The 23,954-nt window shown below is 36.5% G+C and overlaps 5 protein-coding genes across 5 annotated transcripts; 2 read left to right on the forward strand and 3 right to left on the reverse strand.

The window, feature by feature from the left end:
• Positions 1–2,051: 2,051 nt before the first annotated feature.
• LOC122081846 lies at positions 2,052–3,199 on the reverse strand. The gene has a single exon (XM_042649196.1). It carries the CDS (start codon positions 3,006–3,008, stop codon positions 2,442–2,444), a length of 567 nt encoding a protein of 188 aa, XP_042505130.1. The 5' UTR covers positions 3,009–3,199; the 3' UTR covers positions 2,052–2,441.
• Positions 3,200–3,916: 717 nt separating this feature from the next.
• Positions 3,917–4,577, reverse strand: LOC122081848 (putative invertase inhibitor). The gene has a single exon (XM_042649198.1). It carries the CDS (start codon positions 4,526–4,528, stop codon positions 3,983–3,985), a length of 546 nt encoding a protein of 181 aa, XP_042505132.1. The 5' UTR covers positions 4,529–4,577; the 3' UTR covers positions 3,917–3,982.
• Positions 4,578–11,931: 7,354 nt separating this feature from the next.
• On the reverse strand, positions 11,932–13,094 carry LOC122081847. The gene has a single exon (XM_042649197.1). It carries the CDS (start codon positions 12,900–12,902, stop codon positions 12,336–12,338), a length of 567 nt encoding a protein of 188 aa, XP_042505131.1. The 5' UTR covers positions 12,903–13,094; the 3' UTR covers positions 11,932–12,335.
• Positions 13,095–16,078: 2,984 nt separating this feature from the next.
• Positions 16,079–17,184, forward strand: LOC122082757 (CASP-like protein 1). The gene is made up of 3 exons (XM_042650521.1): positions 16,079–16,349; positions 16,431–16,566; positions 16,691–17,184. Exons 1-3 carry the CDS (start codon positions 16,120–16,122, stop codon positions 16,922–16,924), a joined length of 600 nt encoding a protein of 199 aa, XP_042506455.1. The 5' UTR covers positions 16,079–16,119; the 3' UTR covers positions 16,925–17,184.
• A 1,993-nt stretch (positions 17,185–19,177) lies between these two features.
• LOC122080891 (CASP-like protein 1) lies at positions 19,178–20,585 on the forward strand. Its single transcript, XM_042647774.1, has 3 exons — positions 19,178–19,457; positions 19,696–19,831; positions 19,925–20,585. The coding sequence occupies exons 1-3, from the start codon at positions 19,234–19,236 to the stop codon at positions 20,156–20,158; spliced, it is 594 nt and encodes a 197-aa protein (XP_042503708.1). The 5' UTR covers positions 19,178–19,233; the 3' UTR covers positions 20,159–20,585.
• The last annotated feature ends 3,369 nt before the right edge of the window (positions 20,586–23,954 follow it).

Genomic DNA, 23,954 nt, shown 5'->3' on the forward strand with positions numbered 1-23,954 from the left:
CATTTAATAGATTCTAAATCCATGGATAAGAAGCGTACAATGTACATGAACCTGATCCACACTCTTAGTATTGGACTTTCAGCTAGGATTTCTCTAGGCAAAGAAATAGGATTCATCAGGCCCGTGGGAATATTTTTTCTACTGTTTTAATGATCATCATCATACGAGCAAGGGACTGGAGAGCCTGCGCTATATCGATGGATTTTCGGTTAATTCTCCCCACCAATTGGGGTATGAGAATGCAACCCTCATTGGCCACATATCTAGTGGTAGAGTTGAGAGCCAGTATCAGAGAAAAAAAAAAAAAAAGGCTTGACGACCAGAATCAAATTCTTCTGTTGGAAAAGAAGGCTAGAGAATCTTGAGGCCAATGCCAATCGAAATTGCTTGTTCCATTCCAGTTACACAGGACCATTATGGATCTTTAAAGTGGACACTCATATAGCTTTGTTTGCTATTGTTACTCTAGTGGTTTTTTTTTTTTTTTCAAGAAGATATTTTTCAGGTATCCTATTGACTTGTTGGATGTGTTTACAACTTTATTTCTAGAGTGTAAATTGGCTGTATACCAATCTCCAAGCCTGAAAGGCCATGTCTATTGCTTGTGAGAAATTCATTATATTTCATTAGGGATAGGGTTAGGTGTGCTGCCGGGGTACAGTAAGCTAGTGAACAACGCCAGTGGAGCCACATGATGGAGTATCATTCAAGAAGGATATGGCAGCATACCCAACCTTTTCTCATTTCGTTATTTGATTTTTGGTATTACATATCTAGACCTTGTGTAACTCATATTTTTTCAAGGACAAAGAACCCTACTAGTCTAATGCAGGAAACACTTAGACTGATGTGGATGCAAAAAGACTACAGTACCCATCCTCATTGAGCTCTGAAGATGCTCCTACCGCTCCTCTCATCAGTTTATGGGTCTAATGTTTCCTACGTCAGACCAACAAGGGTTTCTAGCCTTATTTTTAAATTCAATATAAAGGAAAAATGACTCCCACGCTGATAGTGTGGAGATCCTTTTCCACAACTTTGTGGGTTTTTTTTTTTTTTTTTTTGGGTAATGCACTAATAATGTTCTTTCGTGAAACTGTTTTCCACTTTATGAATTCCTCCCACATTGGCGGCGTGAGCAATTGAGAGCACAATTTTTTAAATTGGTATAGTATTGGCCGAATCATATCAAAAAATTTGAAGTCTCTTGGTACCCTCAAACGCACATTTTAAGCCTCTTGATCAAGGAATTTCTCTTCACCGTGGCTTAAGGAAAAATTAGATCCTTAGGTTGGGAATGCATTCTGGACCAGAGTTTGGATTGTTAAAAACATTGTTTGGCAAGTATTCCCTTCTCAAAATTCTAGAATGCTAAGAATGCAGCCCATTCTGGAATGGGATATTTTCCTATTCTGCATTTTGCTTTCTCCATTCTCTAGCTCAGCACAGCCCGATGAAAATAGCTTTCCGCCACTAACACCTTCTCTCCCAAGGAATGAATGGTCCAAAGTTACCTTTCTTTCTCTCCCTCTAAAAACTGCTTCTCTCGTCCTAAATCTCTTTTTCTCCTCCTTTTAAGATCTCTCGAATCATTGTTTGGCAAGTATTCCCTTCTCAAAATTCTAGAACGCTAAGAATGCAGCCCATTCTGGAATGGGATATTTTCCTATTCTGCATTTTGCTTTCTCCATTCTCTAGCTCAGCACAGCCCGATGAAAATAGCTCTCCGCCACTAACACCTTCTCTCCCAAGGAATGAATGGTCCAAAGTTACCTTTCTTTCTCTCCCTCTAAAAACTGCTTCTCTCGTCCTAAATCTCTTTTTCTCCTCCTTTTAAGATCTCTCGAATCCAAAAATCCTAAAATCTCCTGGTTTCCTCGCGATCTTTACGGCTTTTTTTGCAGTTATTTTTATCTGTGACTTATTGATGTAATGTTGTCTGGAATTTTCACCGAAGAGATTCTACCCATGAGGTGTTTGACAAACATTTTATCCAAATAATGCTCTCATTCTCAGTTAAGAACACATTCTGTATTTTCAGAATGAATACATAAAAAACAAAGCCTTAATTTTGCTATTAAAGTGAAGTAATAATCCAAAGTCAAGATCAGTGACCGATACGAATACCTGACTGATACATAAACACATAAGATAGGAATATTTTTTTTTTTTTGAAAAATAATTTAGATCTTCAAATACCTCCTGTCTGCAATTCTTCATCCTTCAATTCTCTACGAATTCTCTCTGTATACATGACCCATTTTCCCCTATGGCTGACAACATTTCTCAGATCAGACCCGAACCCATATCAATCCCTCCATCGTCTCTCACCGGAGCATAAGGAAGAATCACACAAAACCCAGGTACCAAATAAGAAATCAAATAGTAAAGGAATCCACCACAGCACTGAAGAAGGCCATGGGGCTCTAATTCTCTAATCTCTAAACTTGGAACGGCCATGGCCAATCTTTGGTAGTCTCCTCGTCCCCCTCCTGAACCTTGGCACTCCTCTTGACACCGTCTCCTTCCACAAAAGCATAATACCTCAACACAAACGCAAGTGTCAACACAATCCATTCAAGACAAAAGATCAAGACACAAAGCCCACCCGCCATTCTCAATATCACTACTCCATCTTTTTCCTCAACATACGATTTCAACCCTTGTAAGAAATCCCCTGTTCTTGTAAATATCAGCACTGAAACAGACCCTTCAAATATAGCCGTTAGGACCGTAAACACCATGTGCGCTGCGTACCATCGGTTAGTCCCCGACGAGGCAGCGTTACAGCCGGAAACTGCGCCCACAATGGTGAAAGCGTGGAGGAGGATGAGGAAGAGACCGCAGACCGACGGCAAGAGGCGGAGGGACAGGGTGAGGAAGATACAGCTTGAGGCAGCACCCAATAGGAGGTAATTGCAGAGAAGGAAGATCTTCTGGACATGGAAATGTTTTGAGCTTAAACCACCACTACCACCACCACCACCACCGTTTATGGAGATCCCCATTGTTGTTGGCAATGGCAGTGGTAACTGATCAATTCTTCAGTAATAGCCCAGAGGAGGGAAGTTGTCAGATTTTGAGGCAGTCGAGGAGGAGGAGGAGGAGGCCTGGGAAGATGGAATTTTCAGTTGGGTGGGGAGGGGGTTTAAGCAGCAAAGCTTGATTGAAAAAAGGATGGGAGAGATGAGGGAACTGAGAGAAGAGGGAGAGAAGAAATAGGGAGAGGGGTCAGTGAGGCTAACGGTCATATTTGGGCTTTGCTGGGCCATGAAAAATGACCGTTGGGAAGAATTGAGTGTACCGGCTAGTTTTTCATTTCTGGAACTGCCCTTTTTTTTCACTTACACGCTGGCAGCAGCAGCAGCATCCTATAAACAAATAAGTTTTTTTTTTTTTTTTGGTTGGATCTATAAACAAATAAGGTGCGTACCTCGTGCGCACTATCTCAGTTCCCATTTGACCAGTTGTAAAGATCTCTGGTTTTCTTTACCAGAGATCACACAATCCCACAATCCCACAATCCCACAATCCCTCCTTCTGCTCAATAGTAACTAAGCATACCACACCAACACTTAATCAATCATATGGATGTGAATTTAAAATCAAAACCGTTTATCGAAATTGAATGGTGGAGTCATTAGGAGGTTCCATATATTAGAAAGAGTATGTCTTCTTTTAACCCCATCTCTTTCTTTTGTATTCTAAGGCCTACAAAGAGTGTTGGAGGTTAGGAAGGTGCTATCCGTCCCGTGTAGGACAGAATAATCACATTCTATTCCTTGGCCTTATGGATTTTGTACGTCTGAAGCTCTAGGTTGTACACATGGTTATCTTCATCAGTAAATTCCATTTTTACATTAAAAATAAATAAAATAAAATAAAAAAATTGAGCCGGTTCATCATCACAAGTCACTGAAAGAAATAATGACAATTTTGGATTATCTAGTATTATTTATAAGAACCACATCCATAGTAACAGTCATAACAACATATAGCTAATATCCAGCGCAATTAGACCTAACTGGTGGAAAGAATTATACTCTGCTATCAAAAGCGATTTTAGGCCACTCTCTTGAAACGCCTCTTCACAAGTCCAAGCATCGGTCAACGCGGCACCCACTGCGGTATTAGCTTCCTTGTAATTCTTAGATTCGAAGGATTCAATTGCAGTTTTTGCATTACGCTCCGCCACAGAGTAATGCAACTTACAATCCTGCAAGCAACCCTTAAGATTTGGATCAGATTTTCTATCATTCAAGAGCTCCTCAATGAGTGAACCAATTTTTGTTGCGTTATCTTTGACTAAATTTGCTGAGATGATCCCTAGCTCTGGGAGATCTGCACTGTGGCTCTTGGGATCTTGTCTAAGACCCGCAACACAGAAGTCATATTGGAGGGCACCCTTGTCCCCCTGAGAAGCTTTTTGACATGTTTCATTGACGATATCAGCATCAACCTTGGCTAGAAATAGAATGACCAGGAAGAAGAATACAGGGGACGAGAAGAATGACAAGGATTGTCTCATGTTTGATTCAACTCTGTTCTATATCTGAAACTCAAATAGGTTGGCTATTTATATTATGAAGGTCTCCCTATGAGAAGGAAAATCTTATCAATAAGATAAGGATCCCTTTAAATATGTAAAATTAGAAATAGCCAACAACTGGGCAGGTACTTATGAATGGTTTAAAACAGAAACCCCTTCTCTTACTTTACTTTGACAGCCAATCTACCTAATTTGAAGATTTAATGGGTTCTATAAATGGGAAGTGAGAAATGAATTCTCCCAAGGATCACATAGTCCCTAGAGTTGACACCACCGGATGGCTTTTGGGAATTGTAAGATATAATCTACCGGGTTTTATGAATGGAAAGTGTGAAATGAATTCTCCCAAGGATCACATAATCCCTAGGGTTGACACCACCAGATGGGTTTTGGGAATTGTAAGATATAATCTTAGAATCGTCCAATTGCATATAATTAAAGAGCATACTCAACTATAGCTGAAATGCTATGCGGCCACCTTGAAAGCAGTCTCCACCAAACAATAAGTGCCTAATTTAGACTCTACAATAACCAAAAAGAAACTCATTGGGCGTGTTTGATTCGTTGATTCTACGGAATTCTGTAGAATCATAATTCTGCACTTACAAAATTGTTTGGTTCAGCTTGAAGATAATCCAAGGTAGAGTGAATCTATGGAAACATGACTTTACACTAATTAGTGATTCTACACTGAGATCTTCTCAATAGATGATCTCAAAATCGATTCACGTGATTCCAGCCACAATATAATAGCCCGTAAATCTTGAATGAACCACTTTTATTGGGCTGTAACTCCCACCACTGCTACTCTTCAAGAGTGTTGGTGTCGTCGTTCACCTTGCAGAAATTGATCGAAGGTGAAAAGTCTCTCTCTCTCTCTCTCTCTCTCTCTCTCTCTCTCTCTCTCCTTCTACATCTAGGTCTTCATCTTCTTCCCCGTGCAAGGTTACCTAAACGTAGAAAATTCCTTCCCTGCCTCGCCTGGTCTATAAGCTTGCAGAGAAAGTGGTCATTTTCTTTGTCACTTCCTGAACTCAAGGTTACGAAAATGAATTTAGTTATTTTGATTAAATTTTATATTCAAGCACATTATATGGTTATATTTATATATATATATATATATATATATTTCAGTTTGGGCATTAGTTCAAGCACGAAAAGATTGTGCGGCCCTTGGCCTGTGGGTCTTGTGTTTTCTATGCCAGATTGATAGAGTTCTCTTGCCCATAAAATATTACCTTTTATGATTTAATATATCTGTATATTTCCCTTTTTTTGTCTCATTTTTTCGAAGCTAAACATTTAAAACATATACTGTCTGTTTTTCGTTTTTTACTATTTTTTAAATATTTGATCATATTTTTTATCGTCCCATTCAAATTTTATATTCTTTAAAACACATCCATATTGAACACATTTTTTTGTCATTCCATTTTAACTATCTGTGGTATCACATATCCCCCTCCACACACACACACATATATATATATATATAATATTTTTGCCTTCAACTCATTTGTGGTTGAAGGGTTGGACCGTTAGAAAGAGGGACGTTCTTACCAGTTCAATTACCACTACAATTTTCAGTCGTCACTTAATTAATTAAATTAAGCATGCACTGATTGACTAAGTCTTCTACAATATAGAGAAAATGACATGAAGAAAATTTCTGTAATCGTATATATTTGAGCACAAAATGACAAGGATTGAATTTTTCCTTAAGCCACAATGAATGTGAATCTCTTTGACCACTAAGCTTTAGATGTACGTTGGATGGTATTTGGAGTACCTACTAAAACCCTATATTGGTTTAACCCTAGATTGTGTGGTGAACCTCTCAGAGGTGGAGTAAATTTTTCTCAAAATGAAATAATTATTTTAAGGGTTATGAATAATTACCTGGTCGCGTGGCCATTGCATCGACATAGGGACCAACCAAGAGAGCCGCACAAGCATCCAACCAAGTGAAGTAGGGTGGTCTTTTTGCCACCCATTTTGTTTGTGTGCAGGGTACGTGCATGACCATGTAGTAATATTTTTTCTTAATTTTAAAATAAAGTTCTACCCAACCGTGAAGCTTCTTAAGGGAAAAGTTTTCTTAGCCGGACGCAAAAGCCAAAAAGCATACGGGCATCCTCTCTCTCTCTCTCTCCTCACATGAGATGGCCTCTTTCCTATGTAAGAAATGTTTCAGCATTCCTCATTGGTATGCTCCCCTATGGCGCTTGCTTGAGAACTTGCCCTTTCCCAACTTCTTATTTGATTTCAATTCACTTTTTAATCTAATAAATTCTCAAAATTATTGTAGTGTGTGTGATAATCTAGGAATCATACTATAGTATTGACAAGGTGATCATTGGATTAGGAAACCAAGTTGTTGAGAGTGGAAGTGGGGAAAAACTTGATAAACCTTTATTTTTTTGGATAAAGCAGAACTTTTTTTTTTCGGCTAGAATGAAAAAGCAAAAGCTGATAGAGCTAAGAAATACCTAAGGGAGGCCAACCCTATTGATGGCTATCAACATCAGGAAACCTTGGAGCAAAACAAGCCTAAGCCAGCCTGGACATCATATTCAACACTCTTCAATCATGAAACCTTCATATTGGAAGGTCCGTTTGTTTGACGGATAAAAAGGGGAAGATGAAAATAATGGAATATGTAATTTTTAATTAGGTAGAATTTGTTGAGAGAAAAAGGATATGTAAGTAAGATGCTTTGGTGGTATTATATGGGAAGGAGGAAAGAAAAAAGAGAAGAGAGATACACATAATCATCTTTTTTGCATTTCATAGCACTGAGAAAATGAATGAGATGAGAACAAAATTAAGAATCACCGTATGTAGACAACAATAATTATGTTTAATAAACTTGTCTTCTCCATCAAACAAATAGAACATGATAAAATGAAGTTAATAACCTAAAAGGCATCTAGTTAAGGTTTTCTTGTATTTTATTCCTTAAACCCATGGCTTCGAAAAAGCAGCCGACCAACATATCAAATTGATTTAATTGACCTCTTTCAGAATTTGGTCGAAATGGCCTAACCATAATCACGATTTGCTTTGTGCACTAGTTTGCAAAGCGAACCTAAGGTCTGACCAAAAGGCTGCGTGAGGAAAGGACCATTTAGGGTGGGTTCAACCCATCTAACCAGCTGGTTTGGATTTTATAACCATGCAAACAGTTCTCGTTCCTGGCCTAACACCACTCTCTCTCCCTTTCCCATCCAACAAAAGTAGAAGCCATAAAAACGAAGACCACAAGGGAAGCCCGTAGTGAAGATTCCAATAACAGGAGTATCAGTGGTGAAACAGGGTCGGGTTTGGCTGGGTTTCTTAAAACTAATCCAACCTTAGGTCCTCACAATTCAACCTAAACTCGACCCAATCTTGTCTGGTTCATGTTCAGGCCCAACTTTTCCGGGTTCATACCAACCCAATCCGGCCCTAATTGACTCTGTCAGGGCTAGGTTGGGTTGACATTGGCTTCTGCAATGGTTGGATTAACCTTAATTGACCTATTTTTTCCATTCATATCTTATATATTAAAAAATTATAGCAAAATGAAATACCACTAGGAGCTCTAAATTCTAATATAAAAATTCAGGTTTAAATTTTGGGTTGGGTTGGGCTGGCCTAACCCGACCCAAACCCAACCCTTGAGGTTTTTCAATCTTAACCCACACAAGATGGTTTGAAAAAAGGCACAAAGGGCATCTTTTCACAGTCTCTTTTCAAACCATCCTATGTCTAGGGCATAGAGAATGCAAACGGCTAGCATTCTTTCTCCCTATAATTAAATTAAGTAGATTAAAGATGGAATATTACATTGGGCTAACAGTTACGTGGTGAGTTTCAATTTGTAAGTAATCGAATCTTTCTACTTTAAGGTTATTTTAAAGCTTTAAATTTAAGTAGATTAAAGATGGATCACGTTGGGATGATAGTTAAATGGTGAACTTCAATCCACAAATAATCTCAAGTTAAGGTTATTTTAAGGCTACTCCTAACTTATTCATAAAACTATAATTGATGAATAATTCTTAAAACTTGTTAAAAGCTTGCGATTATTTTTTTATTCATATAGATTATAGAGTTCTCCAAAATAAATGAAAGGCGATGAAGTCAAATAATCAGGTTTTTTGTAGGTTCGGTTGAGTAATCTACCAATCTGGTTTTCGGTAAGGACGTCAATCCGTTTAGTTTTGATTATTTTGTTAGATTTCGGTTCGTTTCAAGATACAAAATACAGAAACCAAAATCGAATCAAACTGAAATAGAAACACATTTTCAGAATCAAAACCGGATTGATTCTATTCAATTCTTATTCTTTTTTTTTTTTTTTTTAGATCTTATTTTAGATGTTTGGGTCAACTTTTTACAGCTTCATCAACTCCCAAAAATATATCCTTATTTATCAGAGTCATAATCCACCAACCTTTTTCAAACATTAAAAAATGAGAGAATTTATCATCTACCTTGATTTTTTTTCTTTTTTAATATCATTTTATATGGCTCCTTATTTGATTTGAAAATAGGTAAGTCAATCCGATTCAACGGTTTTAGTCATGAAATCAAAATTGAACCAAATAAAAAAAAAAAAAAGATTTCAACTTTTAAAATCAAACCAAACCAAACCAAAAAGAAAATAAATTAGAATTCACATTAGTTAATTTAATTAAAGCATCGGAAATGCTTTCTTTAATTTGATGTAGCTTTTAATTCACTTATGTAAAAATTCATGTACAAGCATTCTTATGCCCTTAATTTTTGTATATTTATTTATTTTTGATAAGATCTTTTTTCTATAGGATTTTGAATGTTTTCCACTTGGCTCTGTGCCTCCAGATCAGGCCTTCATATGAAAACCATGCACGGTATTTCCATTCACGCTTGGATTTCACTCAAAGTAAAAAAAAACAATTGAAAGAAAAGAGATATTAAATGGAATCCAAGTGTGAATCAGGCACCGTATGAGAATGGTTCTCGTACGAAGACCTGATGAAACCAAATTAGGTTCACGTACGAGAACAATCTTGTACGTCCTCGGTCCATAGATATGGAATTCACTTTCTCTCTTTTCATATCTTTTTATTTTTGGGGAGGTGAGTGATATTTTTGGAAAAGTGCTCATTGATTTGTAATATTTTTCCATACTCTCTTTAGGATTTTTCTTAATTTGTAAAGTGTAGAATGGGTGTATTAGACAATTAGTGATTGGGTATTTTTATTGGCATTTCTATTAACTTGATAGGAATTTTTGGATGGCATCCCTACGCTTCACTCACACTATTATTTCTAGTTTTATGGATTTCGGTGTAGTAGGATCTACAAAACAGGCGTTGGTATTGGGCAACGGATCAAGTATTCACGTACGAGAATATTTTTGCACTCTTCTAGTCCGTGGATTTAGAATTCACTTTCTCTCTTTATTTAATAGATTCTAAATCCATGGCTCAGAAGCGTACAATGCACATGAACCTGATCCACACTCTTAGTATTGGGCTTTCAGCTAGGATTTCTCCAGGCAAAGAAATAGGATTCATAAGGCCCGTGGGAATATTTTTTCTACTGTTTTAATGATCATCATCATACGAGCAAGGGACTGGAGAGCCTACGCTCTATCGATGGATTTTCTGTTAATTCTCCCCACCAATTGGGGTATGAGAATGCAACCCTCATTGGCTACATATCTAGTGGTAGAGTTGAGGGCCAAAAAAAAAAAAAAAAGCATGAGGAGCGGAATCAAATTCATCTATTGGAAAAGAAGGCTAGAGAATCTTGAGGCCAATGCCAATCGAAATTGCTTGTTCCATTCCAGTTACACGGGACCATTATGGATCTTTAAAGTGGCCGGACACTCATATAGCTATAGCTTTGTTTGCCATTATAACTTTAGTGGTTTTTTTTTTTTTTTTTTTTTTTTCGAAAAGATATTTTTCATGTATGCTATTGACTTGTTGGATGTGTTTACAACTTTATATTTCTAGGGTGTAAATCGGCTGTATGCCAATCTCCTAACCTGAAAGGCCATGTCCATTGCATGTGAGAAATTCACTATATTTCATTACGGAGAGGGTTAGGTATGCTGTCGGAGTACAGTAAGCTAACGATTAGCACCAACGGGGGCACATGATGGAGTATCACTCAAGAAGGATATATGGTTCATTTTACAAAGGAAAAGAGCGAGAGAGAGAGACACACAATGGGTGCTAGCATATGTTATGCCGGCAGCATACCCAACCTTTTTCCATTTCGTTATTTGATTTTTGGTATTACATATCTAGACCTTGTGTAACTCATATTTTTTCAAGGACAAAAAACCCTACCAGTCTAATGCAGGAAACACTTAGACTGCTGTGGATGCAAAAAGACTACAGTACCCATCCTCATTGAGCTCTGAAGATGCTCCTACCGCTCCTCTCATCAGTTTATGGGTCTAATGTTTCCTACGTCAGACCAACAAGGGTTTCTAGCCTTATTTTTAAATTCAATATAAAGGAAAAATGACTCCCACGCTGATAGTGTGGAGATCCTTTTCCACAACTTTGTGGGTTCTTTTTTTTTTTTTTGGGTAATGCACTAATAATGTTCTTTCAACTCTTGGCCATGTGGGCTCATTCGTGAAACTGTTTTGCCACATTATGAATTCCTCCCACATTGGTGGCGTGAGAAACCCTCTTTCCATTATAAATAAATGGAAAAAGCCCTAAATATTTGGAGCTATTGAGAGCACAATTTTAAAAATTGGAATAGTATTGGCCGATTTATATCAAAGAATTTAAAGTCTCATGGTACCCTCAAACGCACATTTAAAGCCTCTCGATCAAGAAAATTCCTCTTCACTGTGGCTTAAGGAAAAATTAGATCCTTAGGTCGGGAATGTATTCTGAACCAAGAACGCATTCTGGAGTTTGGGAAGCATTCCATTCTCCAAATTCTAGAACATGGCCAAGAATGCAGCCCATTCTGGAACGAGATATTTTCCTATTCTGCATTTTGCTTTCTCCATTTTCTAGCTCTCAGCACAGCCCGATGAGAATAGCCCCGCCACTAACATCTTCTCTACCAAGGAATGGCGTCTCATTCTTTCAGATCTCAAAAAATTACTTTTCTTTCTCTCTAAAAACCTCTTCTTTCGCCCCAAATCTCTCTTTTTCTCCTCCTTTTAAGATCTCCTTTTGAATCCAAAAATCCAAAAATCTCCTATTTTCCTTGCCATCTTTACTGGTTTTTTTGCAGTTATTTTTATCTGTGACTTATTATTTGTCTGGAATTTTCACCAAAGAGATTCTGCCTATAAGGTGTTTGACAAACATTTTATCCAAATAATGCTCTCATTCCCAGTTAAGAACACATTCTGTATTTTCAGAATGAATACATAAAAAACAAAGCCTTAATTTTGCTATTAAAGTGAAGTAATAATCCAAAGTCAAGATCAGTGACCGATACGAATACCTGACTGATACATAAACACATAAGATAGGAATATTTTTTTTTTTTGAAAAATAATTTAGATCTTATATTACGGCAGCAACAAATACCTTCTGTCTGCAATTCTTCATCCTTCAATTCTCTACGAATTCTCTCTGTATACATGACCCATTTTCCCCTATGGCTGACAACATTTCTCAGATCAGACCCGAACCCATATCAATCCCTCCATCGTCTCTCACCGGAGCATAAGGAAGAATCACACAAAACCCAGGTACCAAATAAGAAATCAAATAGTAAAGGAATCCACCACAGCACTGAAGAAGGCCATGGGGCTCTAGCTCTCTAATCTCTAAACTTGGAACGGCCATGGCCAATCTTTGGTAGTCTCCTCGTCCCCCTCCTGAACCTTGGCACTCCTCTCGACACCGTCTCCTTCCACAAAAGCATAATACCTCAACACAAACGCAAGTGTCAACACAATCCATTCAAGACAAAAGATCAAGACACAAAGCCCACCCGCCATTCTCAATATCACTACTCCATCTTTTTCCTCAACATACGATTTCAACCCTTGTAAGAAATCCCCTGTTCTTGTAAATATCAGCACTGAAACAGACCCTTCAAATATAGCCGTTAGGACCGTAAACACCATGTGCGCTGCGTACCATCGGTTAGTCCCCGACGAGGCAGCGTTACAGCCGGAAACTGCGCCCACAATGGTGAAAGCGTGGAGGAGGATGAGGAAGAGACCGCAGACCGACGGCAAGAGGCGGAGGGACAGGGTGAGGAAGATACAGCTTGAGGCAGCACCCAATAGGAGGTAATTGCAGAGAAGGAAGATCTTCTGGACATGGAAATGTTTTGAGCTTAAACCACCACTACCACCACCACCACCACCGTTTATGGAGATCCCCATTGTTGTTGGCAATGGCAGTGGTAACTGATCAATTCTTCAGTAATAGCCCAGAGGAGGGAAGTTGTCAGATTTTGAGGCAGTCGAGGAGGAGGAGGAGGAGGCCTGGGAAGATGGAATTTTCAGTTGGGTGGGGAGGGGGTTTAAGCAGCAAAGCTTGATTGAAAAAAGGATGGGAGAGATGAGGGAACTGAGAGAAGAGGGAGAGAAGAAATAGGGAGAAGGGTCAGTGAGGCTAACAGTCATATTTGGGCTTTGCTGGGCCATGAAAAATGACCGTTGGGAAGAATTGAGTGCAACGGCTAGTTTTTCATTTCTGGAACTGCCCAGTTTTTTCACTTCCACCCTGGCAGCAGCAGCAGCAGCCTATAAACAAATAAGTTTTTTTTTTTTGTTAGATCTATAAACAAATAAGGTGCGTACCTCGTGCGCACTATCTCAGTTCCCATTTGGCCAGTTGTAAGGATCTCTGGTTTTCTTTACCAGATATCACACAATACCACAATCCCTCCTGCTCCATGGTAAATAAGCACACTTCACCAACACTTAATCAATCATATATACGTGAATTTGAAATCGAAATCGTTTATCGAAATCGAATAGTCATTTACACTAAAATCATAAAACCCTTTAGTAAATGGTTCAATTCAGTTCTGATTTCAAGTTTAAGACCGATTAGTTAAATGGATCCGGTCAGTTTTAGCCGTTTAACCAGTTAGTTTCAAACCGAATTGACACCGTGATAATTGAACCATTTTAACCATCAAAATCAATCCAATTAACCCGTATAATAATTAAATATTTGGTTGCTTTAACAAAACATAATGGTTTAATTTAGGGAAGAATTAAGCACCATAGAGATTGTCCAACAGTCTATTCAATAATTTACTCGTATTATATAGTTATGTAGTTAATTTCTTGCTTGTTTAATGCCTCATTTAATTTGATACAAGATTGAAACGTTTATCAACAAAAGCAAATTTTAGTAAACCTACGAGGCTACGAATAAACTAGCAAACCAATTATGATTAATTGTTTAGAAACTGTATAAACCGCGATCAAAACTGTTTAAAACCGAGAAATCGACACTGTTTAAAAACCGTGGAATCGAAATCATTTACTAAACAGTTGTGGTTTCAAAAAGTGCAACCGTTTAGTAAATGATGCGATTTTGGTTTCAACCAAATAAATGCGAACTAAATCGAACCGTACCATATATACTGAAATCAAACCGATTAACGCCCTTAATCAATCATGTCAATGAATATGAATAGAAGGCAGGGAGTTGAGAACGGTGAGATTAAACTAGCAAGTTCCAAATTGATCATCAAGGATGTACACATGGTTAATCTAGATAATGTCTTCTCTATCCAATCGTCAGAATGCATTAGTCAAGGTGCTTCCATGGTGCCAAATGTCAAAAGTTAATATTTTAGAATAATATAATATAAAAATGGTTTCATTAATAAATGGATGTCAAGGAAAGAATCTAGCTACTTACTGGGCACTTCGATCTCTCATGTGGTTTGTCATTGGACTAAAATTTTGTGGATACGTAGATTCGAAAGTCGCTTACTCATATATCAAGTTCCAATTAAAATAGAATTTAATTATCAAATGGTTAGAGCTTTGGAAAATTATGAAAGAATTAATTACTTTTCATGAGTACTAGTAGATATATGCATGAGCATGCAAGAGGATGCATGTCAATACGTAAGGAATTTTGTACATATCACTTAGTTTAATTTATGGCTTTAGCTAACCAAGTCACAATTCTTGGTTAGGTCAAGAAACGTGGATGCGTAATTAACTTTAAAGACCCACAAGACTACAACAACCTCTCAACAAACAAAATTTAGAGTTGCGGTCGCTGCAAGAAATTATTTTTTTTCTTTCCTGATGTTCTTCATCCACCAGTCAAATTTCAATCTCATACTGTTTCATGGATTGGGATTCTCTGTCACGCGACCCAGTGTGTAGTGCAAATCCAAGGGTTGGGAGCCCCTAGGGCTGCATGTCTGAGAGCTTCCAGCCTTTGAATCTGTATTACCCTGTAGCATGCTCTATAGAAGAGCCCAATCCGTGTTTCATAAGCTTCTTCCCAATTTGTTATTTGAAATAAAAATTAGTTTAATTTATTACAGATTTCGTCTACAATTATTGCCCAAAGGAGATGACTTGACAGAGGAAATAAAGACGGTAGGGATCAATTCTTTGGATTTTGGAGAAATTATTCTTTCACCGTGTAAGAGGGTTCATCACATCAGTCTAGGGTTCACAAACACCTATATATTCTTAATATGTTCCTGAAAATGAGGTTCATCACATCAGTCTAGGTTCACAAACAACTATATATCCTTAATATGTTTCTTAAAATGCCCTTTTAATTGATACCCTCAAACGTACATTTAAAACCTCATGACCAAGGAATTCTTCTTCACCGTGACTTAAGAAAAACTCAGTCGTTGATGTTGCCTTTAAAGTAATGAGTAATCAAAAGTCAAGGTTCACACTGTCCCATGTGGATGGAATTTTAAGATAAAAACCTGCCGACTTCATTAATATTGATAATGGGACCCCTGTTTCTCTCTCCGCTTTCTTTCTTTCTTTTATTTATTTTTTGTCATTTGGCTAATGGACCATAGTAGTGTTTAAACTGAGACCACAACAGTTTGAACAATTCAAGGTTAATAGCCCAAAATGTTCAAATTCAATATAAAAAAACATTTTCAAAAACCAAATATTTGACCAACGGAGCCGCCGGGGGTGGAGTTGGGGAAGCCCAATATCAGGGGCAATTGATGATTGTGACGATATATAGTATCAAATTTCTCTGATATATACTGAAATATTGATCCATTGAAGCATATGTTGCTCTCATAATCCATTTGGACCTTTTCATACTTCTTAATTTTCAACTATGATCCAAAATTGAGATGACGTGTTGTGAACTCACTTGAATACAGCTAATGGCGATGAAATTTAATTTTGCTGTTACCCGAGTTGTAGGAACTTTCCTTCTACACAGGTGGGTAGCCAAAGTAAAAGAATCTTGAAGGGTTTTTTTGAATCGAGAAAGGAAGTCAATTATTCTATTTTTTTGGCTATGACTCCGAGTAGCAAAAAAGTTCCTAGTCACCCTCTTCCTCACCATCTCTATAAATTGTAAATGGGTTTCACTCTTTGATATGTGACGGGGTGTGTGTGTGTGTCAGTACCAATGGAGGTAAGTGGAAAACAAGTAGCTGATGAGAATGGCAAGACTACTCTTGAACCAGCAAATTCCAAACTGGTATTAAAGGAATTGTGCCTTAGGATCTTTTTGTTCTTGTTGTCACTAACAGCTGTGGTGGTCATGGTTACTAGCAACCAAACCAAGCTAGTCCAGACACCTTATGGCCCCTACCCTGTCTCCATGACAGCCAAATTTTCTGATTTCCCAGCTTTCATGTGAGTTCTACAAATTACTTTTCACTATTCACCATATATTATTCTCTTTTTGCACTTCTAATCCTTCTCCTTTTTTTATAGATACTTCGTTGTTGCGCTATCAGTTTCCCTCTCATATAGTATCATTACTGCACTTGCAACCTTATGGATCCTTAAGAAGGGTTGTTCCTCCAAAAACCTCCTCAAGTTCTATTTGGTGTCAATAGCCAATGACGTGGTAAGATTTTAACACGTGTACGATAGTTTGACCTATTTTTGATCATGGATTTAAGATCAATTTGATTTTTTGTCTATTAGTTTTTCATGTCTATCTAGATATAAAATGGAAATTTTTGATGCAGGTGATGGTTGGGGTGGTGGCGGCAGCAACCGGGGCAGCTGGTTGTGTGGGTTATCTTGGCATAAATGGAAATTCTAAAGTACGATGGACCAAGATATGCAATATGTATAGCAAGAACTGCAGGCAGATTGGGTCTTCAATTATAATATCATTGGCTGCTTGCATCCTTCTTGTCATGCTAGTTGTGCTCTCTGCTTACTCGGTTCACCGCTTGGCTCGCAAAGCATTGAATTAAGCTGCAACCGAACATTGATTTGAGATCTGTATAATTATGAGTGTTCTCTCATCTTGTGTCCCGATCAGGTCCTCGTATGAGAATAGTTCTCGTAAAGTTCTCTCTTTTACAATAAATAGTGAATTTTATGTGTGAATCAGGCACCGTACTAGAATTACGATGACCTGATCCAAATTTTCTCATTTTCCTCTTAGAGTAATTTGTGTATGTTCATGTATGACAAGTGAGGTTTTTATTATGCATTCATGATATACGTAGTACGTAGCATGTCTTGATAATTTGACGTTGTTTTTGCTGAGAGAAGATGAGACAGCACTCTTGATACCATTATTTAGAGTGTCTCATTTCTTTGTGGTTTTTATTTATTTCATGGTGAAGATATTGTGGTTATTTTGAAATTATGTATGATTATAATAAATGGGAAGTTACAGAGAAGTGATGTACGTACGTAAGAGGGGAGAAGTTGAGGTGTAATAATTATATTTTTAAGTAAATAGGTGTGATAATTACTTGTAAGCCTATAAAATATACATAAATTAAAATGGGAGAGTAGACTTGAATAAATTTGGGTTCTTACAATATCTCTTTGAAGAGAAGAGGTCATGACTTTCTCAATAAAAACAAGAGGTCTGGGAGTGTGGCCCCCAGCAATGAGAGCACTCGTGAAAACATCATTAAGACAGTCATTTCCATCTTTCATGGGGGTGAGGGGTTATTTTGCTCTCCTTATGTGTCTGGCCACGACACCCACACCCTGAGTCTTTTCTCCTTAAAATGTATTTTCTCACGGTTGATTGGTAATTTTGGGAGTCAGATTTTCATAAGGCAGCAATTTTGTATAATTCGTGTCTATTAACCGTAAAACAAATTGTTGGAAAGAAAAATTATTCTTAGAGTTGAATCGATTTCCCAATTTCTCTCTTCACCCTCTTCCTCTCAAGCAAAGGTATTGTTCTTCTGCAATTACGAAATCAATTAAACAGAACCATTGCACATCATTTTTGTTTATCAAGGTGCTTTATGGCAACTTTCAAGTTACTAATCTTTTGGAACAATTTAATATTTTACATAGGTAAAAAGAAAACTGCTTTATCATGTGGTCTTTGCATCTAAACACAAGGGTGCAAAATTAACATCCCAAAATTATCATTCATGTTGATGCATCAACAGAATAATCTACTTATTTGATGTTGAATCTCTCATGACTAAACAATATTATTAATTTTTTCTTAACAAATTTGAGGATATTATACGTAGAAACAAACTCATAATAATCTAGCAAAGTGGGTGGTTTAGCATGCAAACACCTTATATGATCAAAAGGTGTTTTTTTTTTTTTTTTTTCCTTTGTTAATTAACAGGGGATATCTAGGCTTTTAGTCTGACTGGTCTCGTGGGTTCATACTGACTCTACAATCGCATGAACTAGGTCATACCGAGGTTGAATCAGAATCATTCAACTTTCATTGAAAGTAGTGAAAAGCACTCAACACCTCGATGTGAATGGTTCAAAGAAAATAAGAGGAGTCAAACTCAGAACTGCACTACCCCATTAACATGTGATTCTCAATGCGAATGATCAGTAGTAGTCATAGTAGGGGATAAACTTAGAACCCCAACTTGAAAAAAATTAAGAAATTTATTACACTCCCTGGATTTCAGATAAAACATGAACACCAAAGCACTCTACTACAATATATTATTAAGTAATTGGAACACCCCATATCTCTTTTATTATATATTTTTCATTGGATAACGGGCAACAATAGTGTGTGAACTTCAACTTTGAACAATTCATGCTCACGAACCCAATATTTTAGCAGTTGAAGAGGAGGGTCAAACACAAAACAAATATTTTTTTTAGTCATTGAACAATTCAATGGTAAAAGTCCAAAGGAGGGAAGGAAAAAACAAAACCCCAATATAGAGGCAATGGATCAAGACAATAGACTAATGACCCAGTCTTCATGGCAATAAATCTGATACTAACTTTTTTTCCCCTTTGGATAAGAAGCTCCATCTGATACTGAATTACTGATACCTGGTTTCAGCCTTAAAGGGCTGCTAACGTCTTGACCCATTCATTCCATGCATTTATTATCATATCTAATTATCTAATTTTGAATTAATCAAGATGGCGTGCTAGCCATGAACTCACTTAACTTAATTGGCATTGGGCGGCTGCTGTTACACCATTCATATGAACTCTATCTCTATAAATTGCAGAACAGATTAGCTCTGTGTGCTGTGTACTGTGTGAGTACTCAATAATAGTAACTACACCACAGTAACCCAACAATTTAATCACGATGAACAGAAATGCGCCGGAAACCGCCGAGAAAGGCACAATTGAAGCGGCCAATTATTCCAAACTGATCACCAAGAATTTGTGCCTTAGGGTGTTATTGTTCTTGTTATCACTAACAGCAGTGGTGATCATGGTCACTAGCAAGCAAACCAAGCTTGTCACCACTCCTATGCTTCCCTACCCAGTCTCTATTACATCCAAATATACTGATACCCCAGCTTTCATGTGAGTTACACACATCATAAACCAAGGCTGTCTTTAATATGTATTCTCGGAATAGATTTTGGGTCTAGAACGCATTCTAAAACCCTATTCTTTTATAATTTCTCGTTTCATAATACATTCTAGACCCAAAATTTATTTCACAAATAAATATCAAACACAGCCCAAATATTCATTCTTATGTCACTTCTTCACCTCTTATTAATTGTTACATAACATAGAATTTTCATTTGAATTATAGATACTTTGTGGTTGCGCTATCACTTTCCCTCTCCTATAGTTTCATTACTGGTCTTGCCACCTTATGGTACCTAAAGAAGCCTTGTTCATCCAAAAGCCTACTTGAGTTCTACTTGGTCTTAATTGCCAATGATGTAGTAAGTTTTCTAATCTTTAATTTTGTCCTAAACAACTACTACTTAACTGTTTCAACAATATATGAAATTATTTTTTGGTTCTTGTTGGTATAGGTGATGGTTGGGGTGGTGGCAGCAGCCAGTGGAGCAGGTGGTTTTGTTGGTTATATTTGGCTAAAGGGAAATTCAAAAGTAGGATGGAACAAGGTATGCAATATATATGGCAGGTTCTGCAAGCAGATTGGGACTTCAATTTTCATATCCATTGTCGTTTCCATTCTTTTTGCTGTTCTTGTTGTGCTCTCGGCTTACTCAGTTCACCGACTGGCTCGCAAAGCTTCGAATTAAGCTGCAACCATTGCTAATTCAATTCCAGATCTATATTTAGCTACCAAGTGTTCTTCATCTTTATCTTAATTAGTTTGTGTTCAACTATGAAATTTTAAGATTTTATGCAGTCATGCTACAGTGTATCATTTTTTGTTTTTTGGGTAATTTGAGATTGATTCTGTTGAGAAAGGGAATCTGTGTTATGATTTTATCTTCAATATAAGTTGGTGGCCTATAAGGTGATCAGGATGGGTTGAAAGCCAGCTATGCATATTTATGAAAATAAAAGAGACATAAGGATGGGTTGAAAACCAGCTATGCATATTTAAGGATGGGTTGAAAACCAGCTATGCGTGTTTATGGAAGTAAAAGAGACAGGTATTGGCATTTGACATGTATGTGAAGAATTGAACTTCTTTATCATTTTATAAACTTTCTTTTATTTTTTTATTTATTTTATTTTATTTTATTTTTTTATTTTTTTATGTATATTGTAAGCAAGGAAAACAAATTTAAATGATGAAGAAATATATGGAATATAACTAATGAAAAAAACGATAATATTTAATAATACCTTTTAGTAATTTGGCAAAGCTCCACTATCCAAGGATTAAAGTATCGGTATCGGTCGCCGTATCGGTCAATCAAAATTAAGATACGTATCGGAGGATATCGTATCATATCAGAGATACGCTAAGACACACTAAAGATACGCACAGAAATGGATATGAAACACCTTTTTAAACACTTTTGCATAAAAAATTTGTTAAAAAAAGCTATTGATAACATGTATTATGCATAAACACTAAAGTGAGGGTATCGCACCAAGAATTCAAGGTTTATAGTTGTCCCATAAATGTAAAATCCTTGTTCCTAACCTTGATTTCCACTTTAGTTAGAAAGAAATATGGCTGGTAGCAACTTTGAAACAAAAACCCCTCAAAAAATCGTGTTTTCTGAAAAAATACCCATCTTGGCCATTATGTGACCGTAGCGCACTCTATCGGTACATACCGATACTCATCGATACGTACCAATACTCACCGATACATAATGATCGATGAATACTGATACTCACCAATACGTACTGATACTCATCAATACGTACCGATCGATACATACAAATACTCACCGATACGTACCGACATGTATATTTCACCTCGATTTTATATTTTTCATAAAGTATCAGTACGTATCGATAGTGTATTGGTGCATATCGGTATGTATCGTAGGATATATATCGATATGAAAGGATTTTAAAAATTCCATGTATCGTATTGGTGTGTATCGTATCGGTCGACTAAATTTAAGATACGTATAAAAGGATATCGTATCGGTATCGGAGATACTTTAAACCATGCCACTATCACTTCATATATAATTCTACTTATACATTAAGATCTATACAAAAGGAGTGCATAGGAATCTGAAATTAAAGGAGTTCTTGAAAGAGTGCAAAATGCAAGTAAGAGGAAATTAGCTTCTAACTTAGTGGCAAGTAGCTAGGTACTTAGACTTTAGCGCAAGTTGGTGGCCTATAAGGTGATCAGGATGGGTTGAAAACCAGCTATGCGTATTTATGGAAATAAAATAGCCATAAGTTGGTGGCATATAAGGTGATCAAGATGGGTTGAAAACCAGCTATGCATATTTATGGAAGCGTATTTATGGAAGTAAAAGAGACATAAATTGGTGGCATATAAGGTGATCAAGATGGGTTGAAAACCAGCTATGTGTATTTATGGAAGTAAAAGAGACAGATGTTGGCATTTGACACGTTTGTGCAGAAGAATTGAACTTCTTTATCATTTTATTAACTTTCTTTTATTTTTTTATTTTTTTTATTTTTTTTATTTTTTTATTTTTTTATTTTTTTATCTATGTAGTAAGCAAGGAAAACAAATTTAAATGATAAAGAAATATATGGAATATAACTAACAAAAAAAATGATAATATTGAATAATCCCTTATAGTAATTTGGCAAAGCTCCACTATCACCTCAAATATAATTCTACTTATACATTAAGATCTATTAAAAAAAAAAAAAGTGCACAGGAATCTGAAATCAAAGGAGTTCTCGAAAGAGTGCAAACTGCAAGTAAGAGGAAATGAACTTCTAGCTTAGTGATAAGCAGTTAGGTATTTAGGCTTCAGCGTAAGTTCAAAAAGGTTAATTATTGATTCGACCCTTCTACCCTCACTTTTTTAAAATTAGTATTAGTAGTTGTAATATAGCAAATAGTGTCATTTAATGAGACCCTTGATACCCTTCGTGAGTCTCTTGTGCTAAAAAAAAAAATTGGGTTAGAATGATTAATTGGCAATGGTTGATGTATTTTAAAACAATATAATGTTTTAGATAAGCTATAAAACAATTTGACTTCTAGATAATAATAATAATAAGTTTATGTATATATCAGTTAAGTTGGTGATGTTAGCCTATAACCAAGTCGTAATTCCTCAAATAACAAACGTGGATGAGTTAATGACATCATCAAGAGCCCACAATAAGGCCACAACGCCCACAACAGAAAATCTCACCAATTCAAATTTATGATAAACAAGTATAGGAGGGGAAAAAAATAAAGATTACAAAAGGAAAGGTGTAATTCTCCCTAGATTCTCATCGTCTTCAATTATTTGAGTATTCAATTTCTCTATAATTATCTATTTCAACAGTTGGGAAAACTTGGGCACATATTCTAATATTTCCGAACACCTGGAGATGTATATCTAATAAGTTCTCCCATCGATTGAATGGGTGATTGAAGAGTAGTAATTAGGGATAATCGTTTTTCTAATTCACCCTCATAATATAATATAATATATATATATATATATATATATTATGATAAGAAAGAAAATAGGAATCTAGATCAGGTAATGAGAGCACAGTTTCATAAAATAAAAGGTAAATTGTTTTGTGCAGAGTCATACATACAATGGTTGGATAGGGATGATGGGATCTACGGTGCACCTTGCACTCTTATCCGACAAATGTATGTATGATTGTGCACCATGCATGATCATGCACAAAACCTTTCCTCCAAAAAAACAAAAAAGAAAAAAACACAATAGTGTTCCAACTTCTGCTTTAACATGAACTATTCATGCACTACAACCTAGGAGGATTTGAATCAGCTCACCACATGGAGATTGGTATGAAGGAGAAAATTATCCAAAGAATTGACTTCACCCCTTTTCTCTCTCCCCCAACCTTCAACTCTGGCATCAGTAGTGTTATAGGCTTGTAACAAAACTTCATTAAGGCAAAGTGAAAAAATAAATAAATAAATAAAAATCTTTGGCCATCATCGATCTGTCAAGGTGCTCTCCCCTGATAACGACTATGAAATTAGTAATTTGGTACTGATTAATAAATAATATATAGAACAAGATAGAGAGCAATTTGTTTGAACTACCTATTTTATTTTATTATTTTTAGCTCTTGGATTCATGTAGTCGACCTCATTCAGTTGGAATAAAGCTGAGTTGTGTTGTTGTATCTAATAGATAAACATATATCACTAGTTTGGTTATGTTATCCTCAAATTAAGTCAAAAATCATTATCACATAAAAAATTGGGCTAGCTTATGACTTTGCAATGAGGACCACAATATCTCACTAACTCAAAATTATTATGAGTTTGTGATAGATATCCCACCAATAGTTTCACTAGTCAAATTTCAAATTCAAAGAAAAAAAAAAAGGGCTGAGGGTTTATGGAAATAGAGACTATGTTTACATATGGATCCCTACCTCGTTACATTCCATTTAGGATTAGGAATAGGCGTAATCGGACCTGCTTTTTAC

The sequence above is a fragment of the Macadamia integrifolia genome, chromosome 6 (genome assembly GCF_013358625.1).
Source record: "Macadamia integrifolia cultivar HAES 741 chromosome 6, SCU_Mint_v3, whole genome shotgun sequence".
Classification (NCBI taxonomy): Eukaryota; Viridiplantae; Streptophyta; class Magnoliopsida; order Proteales; family Proteaceae; genus Macadamia; species Macadamia integrifolia.

What these genes read in the sequence shown, in the direction of transcription:
- LOC122081846 (XM_042649196.1), bottom strand. Translation starts at nt 3,008, where the DNA reads ATGGGGATCTCCATAAACGGTGGTGGTGGTGGTGGTAGTGGTGGTTTA.
- LOC122081848 (XM_042649198.1), bottom strand. Translation starts at nt 4,528, where the DNA reads ATGAGACAATCCTTGTCATTCTTCTCGTCCCCTGTATTCTTCTTCCTG.
- LOC122080891 (XM_042647774.1), top strand. Translation starts at nt 19,234, where the DNA reads ATGAACAGAAATGCGCCGGAAACCGCCGAGAAAGGCACAATTGAAGCG. An exon ending in ACTGATACCCCAGCTTTCAT is followed by an intron (nt 19,458 to 19,695) that starts GTGAGTTACACA and finishes TTTGAATTATAG; the next exon opens with ATACTTTGTGGTTGCGCTAT. An exon ending in TCTTAATTGCCAATGATGTA is followed by an intron (nt 19,832 to 19,924) that starts GTAAGTTTTCTA and finishes TTGTTGGTATAG; the next exon opens with GTGATGGTTGGGGTGGTGGC.
- LOC122082757 (XM_042650521.1), top strand. Translation starts at nt 16,120, where the DNA reads ATGGAGGTAAGTGGAAAACAAGTAGCTGATGAGAATGGCAAGACTACT. An exon ending in TCTGATTTCCCAGCTTTCAT is followed by an intron (nt 16,350 to 16,430) that starts GTGAGTTCTACA and finishes CTTTTTTTATAG; the next exon opens with ATACTTCGTTGTTGCGCTAT. An exon ending in TGTCAATAGCCAATGACGTG is followed by an intron (nt 16,567 to 16,690) that starts GTAAGATTTTAA and finishes TTTTTGATGCAG; the next exon opens with GTGATGGTTGGGGTGGTGGC.
- LOC122081847 (XM_042649197.1), bottom strand. Translation starts at nt 12,902, where the DNA reads ATGGGGATCTCCATAAACGGTGGTGGTGGTGGTGGTAGTGGTGGTTTA.